The sequence below is a fragment of the Adiantum capillus-veneris genome, chromosome 4 (assembly GCF_014529385.1).
Source record: "Adiantum capillus-veneris isolate H3 chromosome 4, ASM1452938v2, whole genome shotgun sequence".
Classification (NCBI taxonomy): Eukaryota; Viridiplantae; Streptophyta; class Polypodiopsida; order Polypodiales; family Pteridaceae; genus Adiantum; species Adiantum capillus-veneris.
The window spans coordinates 86,525,493-86,541,549 of record NC_140934.1 but is presented as its reverse complement, the minus strand read 5'-3'; the positions used below and the strand labels follow the sequence as shown (position 1 = coordinate 86,541,549).

The 16,057-nt window shown below is 44.1% G+C and overlaps 1 protein-coding gene across 1 annotated transcript in view; it reads left to right on the top strand.

Annotated features, from left to right (window-relative positions):
- The first annotated feature begins 1,711 nt into the window (after positions 1-1,711).
- CERK1 (chitin elicitor receptor kinase 1) overlaps positions 1,712-16,057 on the top strand; it is a 36,437-nt gene continuing 22,091 nt past the window's right edge. The window contains exon 1 of the mRNA XM_086510801.1: positions 1,712-2,997. Coding sequence (XP_086366927.1) covers positions 2,340-2,997 — 658 coding nt within the window. The 5' untranslated portion in view covers positions 1,712-2,339. The remainder of the gene's footprint in view (positions 2,998-16,057) is intronic.

Below are 16,057 nucleotides of genomic sequence, written 5' to 3'. Positions count from 1 at the left end.
AACTCACAACTAATTGCAGGACTTGTTGGGATTCTTGAACTAAAGCAAGGGATGATAATTGAAATGTGCTCTGGGAATATCAACATTTCAGATGGACTAGTGAATGGAGCTGATGGAATTCTCATAGCAATTGACAAAAATGGACATTCCCATGTTGCATGGATAGCTTTCTTTGATAGAAAAATTGGAAACAAACAAAGATCTCAAAATCAACAACTGCGCAAAAATCACTTTGAGCCATATTGGACACCCATATTAGAGACAACAAAAGAGTTCTAAGTGGGGAGAAATAAGCTCAACATAGTCTCCAGGAAGTAGCTGCCAATACAACCTGCCAATGCAGGCACAATCCACAGATCACAAGGTCTAACCATGACTTCTCTAGCTTTCGACCCTACTAGCATACGGGCCCATTGTTTGGTCTACACTGCATTATCGTGTATCAAGGACCCTGCCAACCTACACATTTTGAGCCCGATCGTGAACACCCACATCCGGGCCGACCTTGCAGTGCTCAAGGAGCTCGATCATCTTCAAACAACTCCAAGATGGGACCACTTAAATGTACAATTGAGTCTAGTACAAGATACCCATTACATAATTCAATCGTTGAATGTGGTCTCCATCCAAAAACACATCAACCACATAAAAAATGATCTCAATTTCACCTCATCAACAATTCTTTGCTTGCAAGAAACAAAACAACAAAATGAAAGAAACTTGCTTGAACCAAACTTTCAACACATACATAATCACAATGGATATCGTCTATCAATGTATCACAGAACTTCCATCAAGCTGCACAATAAATCTTTCTTTTCATCACCAGGCATTGAGATAATACAAAGCCTTCTTCTCCCTACCCATCAACAACATCATCCATATAGTGAAAGTATACAAATCACCTAAGGCATCAATACAATCATTGCTTTCACAATTGAGAAACCTCATGGAGACTATTGATGCAACATTGTGAGCATTATCATAGGTGACTTCAACGTCCACATTGACCATGACAATAGCCAATACAAAAAACTACATGGCTTTCTCCACGAAAACAACTATACCCAAACAATTCAAGAAACGACAACTATATGCAATTTAATCCTTGACCATATTTGGGTGAAGAACTCAAAACCGAACTCCATGAGCAGGACAAGATTTTCTTCGGGTCCAATCACTCCTCAATATACATACTCCTCCCGAAATAAATACCACCTAAAATGGTCCTCAGCCCTCTTGTCATTACCCCCCCCCCCCCCCCCCCCAAAAAAAAAAAAAAAGAAAGAAAAGCAAAAAGTAGATGATCCTCCAGCCCTACCCACCCCATGGTGTACATAGAGAAAAACAGTTTTGGAGCTTTGGACCCTCTTCACACAACTCTTGTAACTCTCTTTTTTAATGAAATCCCAATTTCACATGTACCCATTAATTTTCAACCTTTCTATTTCATCTCCTTCTTCTGCTCTTATGTATTCCACGTACATTTTCAATGGGCAAGCCTCGTGATTTTGTCACTTGTTTTAAAGTACTAGCACTCTAGAAGGAGTTCAATAATCAAGAAATGTTCGTGGATAATCTATATTCCCGCCACTCCCCCACTCCTAGTGGCTAGACATAAACTTAGAGTTTCGCATCTCGAATGGGCAAGGGGCGTTGCTTTGTCATATGGCAAAATAGGCTAGGGAAATCACAGGTATCTAGGCTTTATGGTATTTTGCACAAAAACGTGTGCAATGTAAAATTTTGACTACACTGTGTCACTGCGTATAAAACCGGACCTTCTCCTCGTCGTCGTGGCGCCGGCTCCTTGCCTTTACATCTTCGATTGATCCTCTCCTCGCCACAGCCGACCTCTCCACCTTCTTTCCAAAGTACTAAACTTAGCTCCTTTGCTCCTTCACTTACTCAATTATGCGATACTCTGTCTTTGCTTGGTGAAAGCCCCTCTGACACCGGAATCTAAAGCCATTGCGAAAGGAGTTTGATTTCAAGCTTAATTCCTCAAGAAACATATCAGAATAGAACATTTTACCCAGTAATACATTGGCAATGCAGTTAAAGCCAACTAGCTGCTAAGAATCTAGCAGATTTTTGGGCTTTGGTGGCTTGCAAGCAGGAAAAAGATTTTGTTCAATCCTTGCAGAAATCCACCACAGTGAGGTTAGCAGCAGGTTATGGCTGCGATGTAGCCCCAAGTCTGAAGGAATTTCTTAAGCAAGACGGCGTTTATCAGGAAATTGGGCAAGGTTATTCGCTCATTCAGACTCCTAAGATAGGTGGATTTGGTTAAAGTTCATTTCCCTAAGGCTACAGGCTGTTTTTGCTAAGCAGCGGTTATGGATACCATGCAGATGCTGAAGCATGGAAGGTTGGACCTTCTTTGCTACTTCCTGGTAGTCATTTTGCCAGGCATGTTGAGGTTTACACATGCTACGTGTATGCCACCAGGCGGATGCGATGTCGCATTGGCATACTATGTTTATGATTCAGATTACGATGGGACCTTGTCCAATGTTGCAAACAAGTTCCAGGCAAATGAGAATGACATTCTTTGGTACAGCAGGCTTAATAGTACAGCTTCGTTGAAGTCAGGACAACCGTTACGCATCCCTTTCGGTTGCGGCTGTGGGAACAATTACCTAGGGCACAATTTTTCTTATACAGTAGTTGTCAATGATACTGCAAGCACCATAGCCACCCAAAGATATCAGTTCCTAACCACAGTTGAGAAGATGACACAAGTCAATGCTGTAGATTTGAATGTTATTTTCCCTTCAAACATTCTGCATATACCTGTCAACTGCTCCTGCGGCGACCCTAGTGTGAACTCATCATTCGGGCTTTTTCTGACGTATATTTCAATGGAGAATGATAATGCTGGAGCTCTCTCACAGAAGTTCAACGTCTCTGCTGAGTTGCTGCAGAGCTTCAATAAGGGCGTCAACCTTGATCTTCTTCAGAACAGCATTAGCATACTTTTTGTGCCAGTAGAAGGTCCGTATTGTTTTTTTTTTCTTCCTTGTTTTCTGTCCTGTATGTATGGTAAGGTCTCCTCTACTTTTCTGTTTTTATTGCTAAGCTACCGCAAGAGGCCTGCTTTCTGGTCTTGTTTTGTACTGTATAAAAGGTGGCAAACACAAGATGTTGGATGTACAATTGTGCGTACAGCTTGTGTGTGTGATTTACAAACCTGATAGTTTTTGGGCCTGAAGGATGCTTTGGGAGCGTTCACACCTATCGCTATTTCCTCTCCGGAGATATGCAACCTCACTAAACTCCATGCCACATCGGGCCCCCTTACCCGATCCTCCACAGCCTTGCCCACCACAAGCTTGGGCACCCCAAGTCTAGAATCTGTCGCGACACAAGAGAGAGATTCACTAAAAATACTACGGCCCCGCGTAGTTCCATGCCCAGAGGTATTGGCTCCAAAACCTAGCGCACCTTTCGTTATTTCTTTATTTTATTAAATCTCGAGCAAAGTACAAGTCCCGTAGGTGACCTCCGCTCTCAGACTCTGCATCCAAATGCCCTGAAGCGTGAGGCCCTTAGGGATCTTTTATTCTTACAAGGGATGCCAAAAGCAAAGCACCAAAAGCAATCTAACTCAAAAGCAACTGGCCCAAAAGCAACTGGTTCCCAAAAGCTGCCAAAAGAGGCCATCAACGCAAAAAGCGGAATTCCGTACAATTTGCCACGTCAGCAGCCTGTCAACGCAATATGCGGAGGTCTGTATAGTCAGCCTGTTTGTACTGCCACGTCAGCACATCTGCATGTACAATTTCTGCCTGGGGGTGGTCATGCCACGTCATCACTTTGTGACACAAATAGTGCTTCGTATGATTAATTTGGACCCTTGTGTTGAAGTTCAAGTTATCGGTGTTTGAACTTGTGGGTGGGTCGGAGTTCACGGCACATGCATCTGGCAGGGAACCAATCAGACGTATCTAAAACACTATGGATGAGTGTACCAATCCATTGTTGTTGGTTGGTAGAAAAGTAGCCCATCTTCTTGGTTCTATACATGGCAAGAGAAAACGCTCAAAGTTCCAAGAGTAGGGCTGAATTCTCTGATTTGCAGGTCTGCTGCCCTGACATCAGCAAGCTAGAGAGAGAGAAATGAAATGTTATATTAACGTCTTCAAAAGGCCAGAATGACCTATGAGACCAAACTGATACAAAAGTGGTGAATCTGTTACAATGTCTGGGTACCTTAGAGAGAGAGAGAGAGAGAGAGAGAGAGAGAGAGAGAGAGAGAGAGAGAGAGAGAGAGAGAGAGAGAGAGAGACTTGAAGAGGATTTGAGGAGATGATGGCGGTAGTGTAGAGGCTATGGGGCTTCTTGGAGTAATGGTAGAGTGAAAATTCAGCAAGTAGGTGATGTTGAAATGAGGGTGATCAAAAAGGGTAGCATGGGGACAAGTGTCCAACCACATGTCGAGAGGTTGATGCATGTGTGACAAGTGTCTTTTACATGTGTCCCTCTTGTTAAAGCACTAGGTGACGAGTGTCCACCTTTTGAGAGGAATGCGACAAGTGTCCCGCCATTTGTCACTTTGTTGTAGACTTGCTGACAAGTGTCTTTGCCACTTGTTCTTCTTCTAGAACCTTCCTCCTAGGACCTTCTAGAATGTTTCTTTAGAATCTTCTGGAAACTTTCTTCTTTAGCCAAAAACTGCTAGTAAAGAAGCATCAATATGGGTATCGAATCGTCACAAATGAGAGCACATAACAATATCAAATATACTCCGATAAAAAGATTTCATTACTTAATAGTGAAGCCAATTGATGTTGAGAGAAATAGAGAGAAAGAGTGAGAAGATCGACATAGTACTGGGGACTAGAAGATGGATTGGTCCCCCCCCCCCCGTAAGTTTCTTTATTACTGGGGAGAAGTATTTACAAGCACTTGAACTGAACACATTATCATGTTCAATCTAGAATCAAACTTGATGGTACTTAGGAGCCTCGGCCTCCTGTTCTCAAGGTAAAAACCCTTTTCCTCAGAACCGACGCGAGAGTTGGAGAGGGCACTAAACCCCAAGGTTCTCGCCTTTGGATCTCACCTTCCAGACTTAGGGCATAGCATCCTTGCAACTCTTTTCCTTGATGCGAAGTCCTTCCTTGGGAATCTCAACTCCCTGGTCCCAACACGAATCTACCACTTTCAGATTTGTGGATCTATTCCCAAATTCAGGGCATGAAACCCTAGGGCACCTTTGAAGTCTCGACACTCAAAATGCAACTCGGTTCTCAAAAAGCAACTTTCCGGAAGAGATCTCTTCGCAGAGAACCTTCTCTTCCAATCCTACACATAGAAGAGGTGTGTTCTCGGGTTCCTTCTTGTAAATCAGCCCCGTCTATGATGTTTATGGGCTGAAAACAGAGAAAAACAGCAACTTGTTGCGATGGAAACACTCTCCGTAGGCACCCCCTTCGCGATGGAACTCACCTACTTGGTCTTGGCGACATCATGTATACTCAAGGGCAGCCATGGGCATCACCAGCGACGTCTTCTTCACGTCCGAAATCTGCAGTAGCCTCCTATTATGTCACGTGCGCACTGCACTTGCGTCATGTCCACAAAGCTTCTATTGTAGTCTAGCGTCGGTCTTAGCTTAGGACCCAACTTGCACCCTCGTCAGCCTCTAGCAGGACGTGCATGTTGTCACGTCCACATCTAACCCTATGTGCATGTGGACAAGCTACTCCATCTTCTAGGGTTTAGGTTAGCCTAAGACATGTTCTGGCACCCTTGTGAGCGTGTTCGGGGGCCGTGTATGTCCAGGCACTTAAGAGTAGTTGCATACCCTCTGGTTGCACAAATCATAGTATGAGCATTGCCACCTAGTACCCATAACATGAACATTTACCGCATTTACCGCATGAACACCCACTGCATGTGAACCACCTCTTATATCTAATAAGGGACTTCTCACTTACTATTTTATAAGCCAATCGTGGGGTTTTCCAGATGGCTGCTCGACCCAGCATGGGGGAGGTATAAAAGCAAGCCTAGCGTTTGCATTTTGGCAGAAGGTAGAGAAAGCAGACAAGGAGCTCAATTGCACCAGCTAGTAGTGCAGCAAGAGGGCCTCTTCCAGAGTTTCTCAGCAGCTATCCCAGCGTTTTCTCATCAGCCCAATCAGCGTTTTGGGAGACCAATTCCAGCGTTTCAGTTTTCAGCCTATAGCCTTGCAGAGCCTCGCCGCATCCTCCCGGTCGCAGCAGGTTCTTTAGCGCTCAGTTCTCAGCCTGTAATGCCAACGTTTTTGCAGGTTTTCAGCTATAGCATTTGTCAACCAGAATTCAGCCCTTTGCACGATCAGTTTTCAGCATCAGAGCAGCCAGTGCATCAACGTTTCCAGCATCAGATCAGCTAGTGCATCAGCGTTTTCAGAAATTAGCCCTTAGTTGTCTTACCGACGTCATCATCATCGTCGTCATCCTTGACATTGCCTCATTTGCATCATAGCATCCAGAAGAAATTGTATTAGACCTTTGTGCAATCTGAAGCAAATACTCCTCTAGCAATAGGGGGGGGGGGCCCTTGGAGGGGGGTTTGGGACCCCATCTGGTGTCGTCTCTCTCTCTCTCTCTCTCTCTCTCTCTCTCTCTCTCTCTCTCTAGCACTCTTTGCACTCTCACTCACAGTTTGCATTCTGCTCTCTCGTGTTTTGCATTGCACAGTCTCTCACTAAGTCACAGAAGGCTCTCCCTTCCGTTAATTGAAAGGAACCTTGAGCACCACTGAGCACTCATCTTGAGCCATACACCATTATTCACTTCCGCTGCATTACATTGGTGTCAGTGCTCTTTGGACGTGTTCGGTATCATCACTCAAGGAAAGAAGCACAAAGAACCCCGCCCGTGGTCATCCGCGGGGAGCAAGGCCTCCATTCTTTACCTCTCATTTCTCATGTGCATGCTAAGTGTGAGTTACGACGCGGCGCTCAAGCGGCATTCATCTATGCTACTCAAGTGACGCAAGATCTCCAGACCCCATCAAGATACTCAGGTTTGTTTCAGAAGTATGAATACCTTTTCTTACAGGATGATCTCCCACTCCGTCTCCCTCGAGAGCGTCCGGAGGATCATTGCATCGAACTTATGGAGGGGCACAGCCCATCAGTAAGGCTCCCTACCATCTAAACAAGTCTCAAGAAGCAGAGTTAGAGCGGCAACTCACAGAGTTAGTGGCCAGGGGTTAAGAAAGATGGGTCAGCTCGTTTATGTGTAGTTTACAGGGGCACTCAACAAGATGACTGTGAAGAACAAGTTTCCGATGCCTCGCATCGAGTATATCCTCGATAGCCTTAATGGCACGAAGGTGTTTAGCAAAGTCGATCTCAAAAGTGGGTACCATCAGGTAAGGGTATTCAAGGGGGACATCCACAAGACAGCTTTCCGCACAGAGAGGGGGCAATTGGAGTATGTCGTAATGCCTTTTGGTTTGACAGGTGCCGTGGGTACGTTCAACCGTCTTATGGTAGGTCGTTTTGGAGACGATTGGCGTGTGTGTTTTATTTTCCTAGATGACATTCTCATTTTTTCTGCCTCATGGGAACAACATGATTCGGATGTGAAAAGGGTTTTAGCCCGTTTAGATGAATGTTAGTTGTACATTGCAGCTAAGAAGTCAGAATTTTTTCTTACTGAAGTTACTTACTTGACCTATATCATTTCTGCAGACGGTGTCAAGTTGGACCCTGCTAAGATGGAACAGGTTCACAATTGGGATTTGCCCCAAACTGCATATGATGTGCGATCTTTTCTTGGTTTGTGTCAAGCATATAGTTCGCATATAAAGAATTCTGCACGCATTGCCGCACCCATGCAGATGTTTTGAAAGGGGTGAAAACTCGCCGACAGCGCATTGTTTTGCTTGAGCCAGCCATTGAGGCTTTTGAAGCTCTCAAGGTTGTGGTGGTTGAGGCTTTGTGTCTCATCTTGCCTCTTGGGATGACCCCTTTGAGGTATGGACGGATGCGAGCAACGCCGCCATAGGGGCTGCGCTCCAACAGCATGGCCGTCCAGTTGCATTTCTCAGTAGGAAGTTGAATAGTGTTGAAAAGAATTATGTTGTGTATGATAAGGAACTTCTCTCTGTCATTCATTCTCTCAAGCATTGGAATCATTTTTTGTATGGTAGAGAGTTTACTGTGCAAACCGATCATCAAGCCCTCAAATGGCTTCAGTCTATGCCTAGTGCACATTGGAGTGACCGCCAAGCACAGTGGTCACAATTTTTTGAGCAATTTGGAGGTTTGATTGAGTAGGTTTCAGTTAAAGCTAATCCTGTTGCAGATGCGTTAAGTCGCAAAGGACAGATTTTGGCCTTTGAGACAAGTTAAGCTGTCTCTATTGCAGGTGTCTCTTTTGACAGCATGAAAAACAAGTATGCAGACTCCGAGTTTGGTAAAAATGGTTGCAGGCTTTGCCTCCCAAGGGCCTAGCAACTATCTCATTCGTGAGGGTCTCTTGTACTTTCACCACCGTCTGTGTGTGTTGCCTCCACTTAGGCAAGCCGTATTGCACGATGCGCATGATGTACTCACGGGGAGGCACAAAGGCATGAATACCACTTTAGAAAAAGTAGAAAGATTCTTTTTTTGGCCTAAAATGCGAAAAGATGTGTTTATTCCCTTTCCCTCTTCCTACCTCTCTCTCTCTCTCTCTCTCAAGCTCTCAAGGAGTCAAGCCTACATGAAACACATTTGCCATTGAAGATTCAAATATCTATGGAGTCGTCTCAAGTCTACAAGGCTCTCTCTCTCTCTCTCTCTCTCTCTCTCTCTCTCTCTCTCTCTCTCTCTCTCTCTCTCTCTTAATCCATGGCCTCATACTACTTGTATTTAAACACATAGAGCTAAAAACTGCATTATTTGGATGTTTTTTATGCCTCTCGTTCCGCGCTGTTCCCGTTCTGGACCCCTCGGGTGTTCCCCCGTTCCGCCTGTTGTATATATATATATATGTATGTTTTTGCGGATTTTGGGTAGAAGTCCTTTGTTGAATTTCGTCATCTTTTCTTCATCAGAGAGGTTCAAGAATGGAGCCACCATGGAAAGAGAACCAATATCTGTTTACATAATCCGTGACTCACTCGTACTCCTTTTGGGACACCGATCCCAATCTTCTTTGATCCCTTCCTCAAAAGTGTAGAGGAAAAAACTTTCTCGGAAAACTCAGCCTTGAATGGAATCCAAGTCTTTTATCGAGTTCCTTGCAGAGCTTTGGTATACCACCAAGTACTCTTAGTTCCCTTGAGATATTTGGTCACATGCCTCATTTTCAACTCTTTTGAGCAATTGCCAACGGCAAAGGCAACTTCAAACTATCGAATGAAAGTGGTAGCTTTCGGAATATCTCCCCTTCCATTAAAATAGCAAACTTGACTGTAGTGTTCTCAAGTCTAGAGACCTGCTTTATATCCTTCCCGAAATGATGGGATTTCTTGGCTATGGTTCTAGACTTAGTGTTCATGGGTATTTTGAAAGAGGAGTGAGATGAAACTATGGATGACAGGGAAAGCTTGTTTAGATTTCTGTGAATTACAACCAAAGAATTCGGCTCACTTTTGGGTTCTGATTCCTGAAGGATCTCAAGAATTGTGCTCCTTGGATTTCTAGGTTCTTGAGCATTATACTCGTCGCCTTCTCAGAGAATTCCGTGTGTTGTCGGCTTCTTGCAGAGAGAATTTTTTTTTCCAACTCTGTGAGCTTTTCTTGGAGGTCTTAAAAAAGTTTTACCGGCTTGTTTCTCTCTTGGCTTGTCATGGCTTCTTCCCTTATCTTCCCAGATAGCGTGATTTACAGAATCTGTTGTACAGGTCTGTGATGTCATCAATTGGCTGCGCAATCATTTTTGGGTATGTGTGGGTCCTTATTTATTTACTTATTGCCTCTAGGCACTTGGTCTCCCATCAGACGGGGTCCCATAAGTTGGTGGGAACTTCTCTTAAAAATTAGGCCACTCGGCAAGACTTTGTAAGTTGGTAAAACTTCTTTTGCTTCTTCTGCTACTTCTTCTCTTAGGGTTTAGGCCCCTCGGCCGGGATCTGCAAGTTGGCTAGGGTTATGCTGGGAGAGTCCCAACCTGCCGGGTCTTCAGTGGCTTGACACGTCAGCAGTTTATGAAAACACTTGTAACCATTAGCAACTGCCCTCAAAAACTCATGTGGAACTTTCCAAAATCTGTCAATAGCGCAAAACGCGAAAATCCGTACAGCCTCCCACGTTAGCAATGTGACCATGTTAACATGTCAGCGTGTCTTACAGAAATCAATCGTAGCGTTCAAGCTTTTGATATTTGGGTTTTAGGCCCCTCGGTCGGTGCTCCATAAGTGGGTAGTGTTGGGATTATTTAAAATCCTTAACCCTCTTTTAGTTTAGGCTCCTTGGCCACACTTTCAGGGTTCAGTTCAGTGTAGAATAGGAAGTGATCTGGCACTTTTGTGAGTCTGTTCGCAGACCTTGCATGACCAGTCACTTAGAATAGATGCATATCCTCCGGTTGCACCCAGCATGATCATCAGCATTACCATTAGAATCCAACAGAATCCATCAAGAGCATTTTCGAGTGCATTAAACCTATTTTCCCTATTTTTGACATTTTTCACTTATTATTTTAAGTGACTTTTGTTGGGAACTGAGTAGGGCAAATTGGGTAAGATAATATATAAGCAAACCTAAGCTAGCACTATCTAGCAGAAGAGCAAGGAGAACACAGGCCAAGGGCAGTAGGTTCCCCCTCTCTCTTTCAAGCAAGACTCCCCCTTCTTGGTGGCGATCTCCCCCAGCAAGACCCGCGACCTACACCACACTCCCCCTAGCGTTTTCCTCATCGCCATAGCCTCAGCAGCATAGCATTTCCAGATCCAGCAAATCAGTGTTTTTGACAAGCACAGCCAGTGTTTTTCCACAGCATGGGATCAGCGTTTTTGGGCTTGCCATTTCAGCGTTTGAAACCGCAGTTTTCAGCCACTCATAGCGCTTCTGGACAGCAGTACCGCAATGGATTCCAGTTGCATTCAAAGTACCAGCAGATGGAGTTTTGCATCAACAGATTTCAGCATACCTAGCGTCTTTGGACAACAGTACAATAGGTTAGCAGAACATTCAGTTTTCAGCCTTAGTCCCGTCCTCTTTGTCCACACCGACGACATCGACATAGCAAGCAGTGTAGACGCATTGCATCAGCCATTGTATCAGATTGTGCAATCAATATTAGACCACTCTCGCCATCGAGAGTGGGGCCTTCGGAGGAGGGTTTTACGTCTTTGGTGTCGTGTTCTCTTCTCTCTATCTCTCAGTCTCATGCACGTCCATTCACAGTGTCCATTCACTTTGTTTGTGTCCATTGCACTCTCTCATTAAGAACGGAAGGCTCTCCCTTCCATAAGAAAAAAAGGAACCTTGAGCACAGTTCGGAGCACTCATCTTTAGCAAAGTTCAAACATTCATTCCGTTGTACCTTACATATGATGAGCGCGCGACGGTGTGTGCAAGTGAAAGAGCACGCGAGGAAGTGCAGTGTGTGTGCAGAGAGGGGAGGCGAAGGCCAACAAGAGAGGAAGCGCTAGCAGAAGAGAGAGGGCTCACGTTTTTGGGGAAAACTCAATAAGTGAGTTTTGGGTTTTCCCATTTTTATTATAAGTGACCTTTAAAAAATGTGTCCAGAACCTGGACAAAGTATAAAAATGTACAAAAAGGGGTTATTTAGGCCTTTAACCCAACAACTCCCACTTAAAGGCATAAATGGCGCCTTTAAGCTACGTGACTCCCACCATCTCTATGCATAGATGATGTTGTGCTTTGGGTAAGCACTTAGTGAGAGCATCGGCTGGATTTTGTGATGTATGGACCTTAACCAATGTAATAAGGCCATCCTCAAGCACTTCTCGTATGAAGTGATACCGCACATCAATATGCTTTGTGTGTGCATGAAACATGGCGTTCTTTGCCAGACATATAGCACTCTGGCTATCACAACCAAGCATAGGTGCCTTGGCAGGCAAGCCAAACTCACTGCATAGGCGTGCTAACCAAATAGCTTCTTTGGAAGCCTCAGTGGCTGAAATATATTCAGCCTCTGTAGTAATCTTTTGCAATCTTACCATAGCAGAGGCATTTGTTTTTAGTCCCTTTCAAGTACCTCATAATGGACTTCAGTGCATCCCAATGCAACATGCCTGGATTAGCCATAAACCGGCTCACAACTCTCACTGCATGGGCTATGTCAGGCCTAGTAGCAACCATAGCATACATAAGTGAACCACAAGCTGAAGCATTAAGGCACACTTTGCATGTCATTGGCTTCTTCCTTTGACTTGGGACAATCATCCTTGGAGATTTTAACATATGGCTGTAATGGCACACCAAGAGGCTTTGCTTCAGCCATGTTAAATCTGTCCAACACCTTTTCAATGTACTTTTCTTGCGACAAATACAATAGGTGCTTGTCTCTTTGCCGTGTAACACGCACTCCAAGTATATGTTCAGCTGCCCCAAGGTCTTTCATTGAAAACGCAGATTTCAGCTGCCCGTTAAGAGCATCTACAGTGCTTTTTTTCTTTGCAGCTATCCACATATCGTCTACATAGAGCACAAGAATGATCGGGCTTCCATCCTCATCACGTTTGGTATACAAACAATGGTCTGCATGGCTTCTTTTGTAACCATGTTTAAGCATGAAGCGATCAAACTTCTTGTACCACTGTCTACATGATTGTTTCAGCCCATACAAGCTTCTATTGAGCATACATACCAAATGTTCCTTGCCAGGGATGACAAAACCCTCGGGTTGCTTCATGTAAAGCTCTTCTTCCACATCACCATGCAAGAAAGCGGTATGTACATCCATTTGGTCCATTTCCAAATCAAGAGCAGCCACGATGGCAAACAATACACGCAAAGTGGTCATCTTCACAACAGGAGAGAACACTATGCCCTCGGTTTGAACATATCCCTTTGCCACAAGCTTTGCCTTATACTTGGGGTTTTGCATCAACAGTTTTGATTTTATACACCCATTTGTTAGGAATAGCCTTCCTTTCTCTGGGCAATTCAACCAAATCCCAAGTATGATTAGCATGCAAAGCTTTAATCTCTTCCTGCATAGCAAGCTCCCACTTGTCGCTGTGCTCACATGTCTTTGTCTCTTTATACGTAAGAGGCTCTCCCTCATCTGTCAACATAATGTAATGCAAAGAGGGGTCATATCGACTCACAGGCCGTCTTTGACGAGTAGACCGCCTCACCCAATGATCCACATTATCCGGCAATGGGTTTATATCAGGTGGCTCTACAAAATCATCAACAACGGGCTGCTGTACATCATTTTCAGCACCATTTTCAGCATTGTTTCTTGGCTGCAAATGCCCTTCAGGAGCCTCAATTTGCTGTCCAACATCATCTGGCTCAAACACCATTGGATCATCTACATTTTCATCCATTTGTGGTGCATCCTGAGGGTCAAAAATAGGCCTAACAGGTGGCTGGTCATGCTGAAATTTCACCCTTTTATGGTCATGCTTTGAGGCACAATTGTTTTGAAGCAGCTTTGCCTCATTAAAAACAACATCCCGGCTGCGTACAACCCTTTTGAGCTGAGGCAACCAAATCCTGTAACCCATTTCGCCTTCTTCACCATATCCCATGAAGAGGCCTTTAATGGACTTTGCATCTAGTTTACTCCTCAACTCAGGTTTAACATGCACAAAAGCTTCGCAACCAAAAATTCGAAGTGATCATATGAAGCAGGCTTGCCAGACCAAACCTCTTCAGGGATGTCACCTTTCAAAGACATGTGAGGGGACCGATTGCATAGATACACTGCAGTTTTCAAAGCTTCTCCCTAAAATCCATGAGAGAGATTAGCTGTGGACAGCATGCATCTCACCCTCTCACAAAGTGTCCTATTAAATCTTTCAGCCACATCATTAGAAGAGGGGCTGTATGGCACAGTAAGCTTCCTCTCAATGCCCAAATTTTCACAAAACTTGTTAAATTCAGTACTTGTGTACTCACCTCCATTTTCTGTACGCAAGCATTTTAGCTTTCTACCAGTTTGGGTGGTCACAAATGCATGAAATCTCTTAAACGCAGCAAAGGCTTCATCCTTAAACTTAAGCAAATAAACCCAAATTTTCCTAGAATGATCATCAACAAAGGAGACAAAATAACATGCACCACCCATAGACTTAGTAGGCATGCTACATACATCGGAATGTACAAGATCAAGCACACAAGATTTACGAGACACCAGAGTAATAAGAACGCTTTACTTGCTTGCCATATTGACATTCATTACAAAAGTCGAGCTTTGTGCCTTTAGCATCAAGCTTGTTCAAAGTACAAAGCTTAGAAAGGCCCTTTTGGCTCATATGGCCAAGCCTCTTGTGCCACAACTCCATGTGAGAGTTAATTTCAGCCAATGCAATAAACTTTCCCAACACGGCCTTTCCATGCATGCAGTAAAGTGTCCCTTTCTTTGTGCCCTTTACAATCAGCCTTGAGCCTTTAGTCATTTTCCATGACCCTCTCTCAAACAAGATGCTGTAACCATGCATATCCATCTGACTAACAGAAAGTAGACTCTTCTTGATTCCCGGCACATATCGAACATCATGCAAGACAAGCTCATTTGTGCCATCTATGGAGAGATGCATAGTGCCAATACCCTCAATGGAATATACATGATTGTTTCCAAGGTATACATGGCCAGGCTTGCCCGCATCAAAAGTAGAGAAACACTCCTTGATAGGAGTCACATGAAATGAAGCACCGGAATCAACAATCCAAGTCTGGGACAATGCATCATTGACAGTCAACAAAGCATCAATAAGATCACTCTTGGTGATCTGCATGTCCTGTGAATGAACATTAAGAGAGGCATCAAAGTCATAAGCATCATCATCTGACAAAGTGGCACACAAGATGTCCTCTACATGTGACAGCTCCTCAATCACGACACTAGAAGCCACATTGGCCTTCTCTTTATCCTTTGAGCTATCCTGTGCATCTACCTTGACTTCCTTCTTCTCTTTCTTTTTGCCTCCACCATTCTTTTTCCTTTTTAACTCAACTTTATAGTACCTGCAATCGGGTTTCTTGTGACCTTTCCTGCCACATTGATAGCAAGTCACATCACCCTTGCCTTTGCTTGCATTTCCCCTTTCTTTACTCTTACTCTTACTCCTTTGTGCATAAGCATTCTTCTTTTCTGTCCTGCCTCTAACCATGTTGGCAAAGCTACCTTTCTCTCCACTTGCTTTCTTCCTAATTGCTTCATTCAAGATAGAACCCCTAACACCATCAAAGGTCAAATTGGGGTTATTCGACAACGAAACCACCAAAGTTTCCCATGACTCAGGTAAGGTTATAAGCAAGAAGATAGCTTTCAGCTTATCATCAAAAGGGGGCAAGCCAGAATCCTGTAACTGCGACAAAGTACCTGTGAATAATGACAAGTGCTCTGCCGCGCTCTTGGACTCATCTAGTTGCATGCCAACAAGTTTTCGCATCAAGTGCACCTGGTTGACAGACGTTGTATTTTCATACATTCCCTTCAACTTCTCCCGCACATCAAAAGCAGTCGGATGAGACCTTTCACATCAATGACGGTCTCATCGGTCATGGCCATTTTAATGTATATAACGGCCTTCCTGTTCATGCTAACCCATGCTTCATCCGTCATATTTTGTGGCTTCACCTGTTCAAGTGCCCGTTCGCAATCCTTAAGAAATAGGATTCCTTGAATCCTATCTTTCCAAAGATCAAAACCTGTACCATCGAACCTCCTAATCTCGTAGAGGTTCTTCACATCCGAAGAAGATGAGGCCATAGTTGCACGAAATAAGAGGGATAATACGTTGAATTTTTGGGCAAAATGCGCAAAAATCGGAGTATATCCTCACAGAGATGTGCACTACAGCTCCAAATGGTCACAGGAGCAATTTGGGGCAAAATAGGTCGACTTGGGCACAAATTCAATTTCTAAAATTTATGCGCAGGAAATTTCAGCGAGCGAATTTGTGCTCGAAAACAACAAAT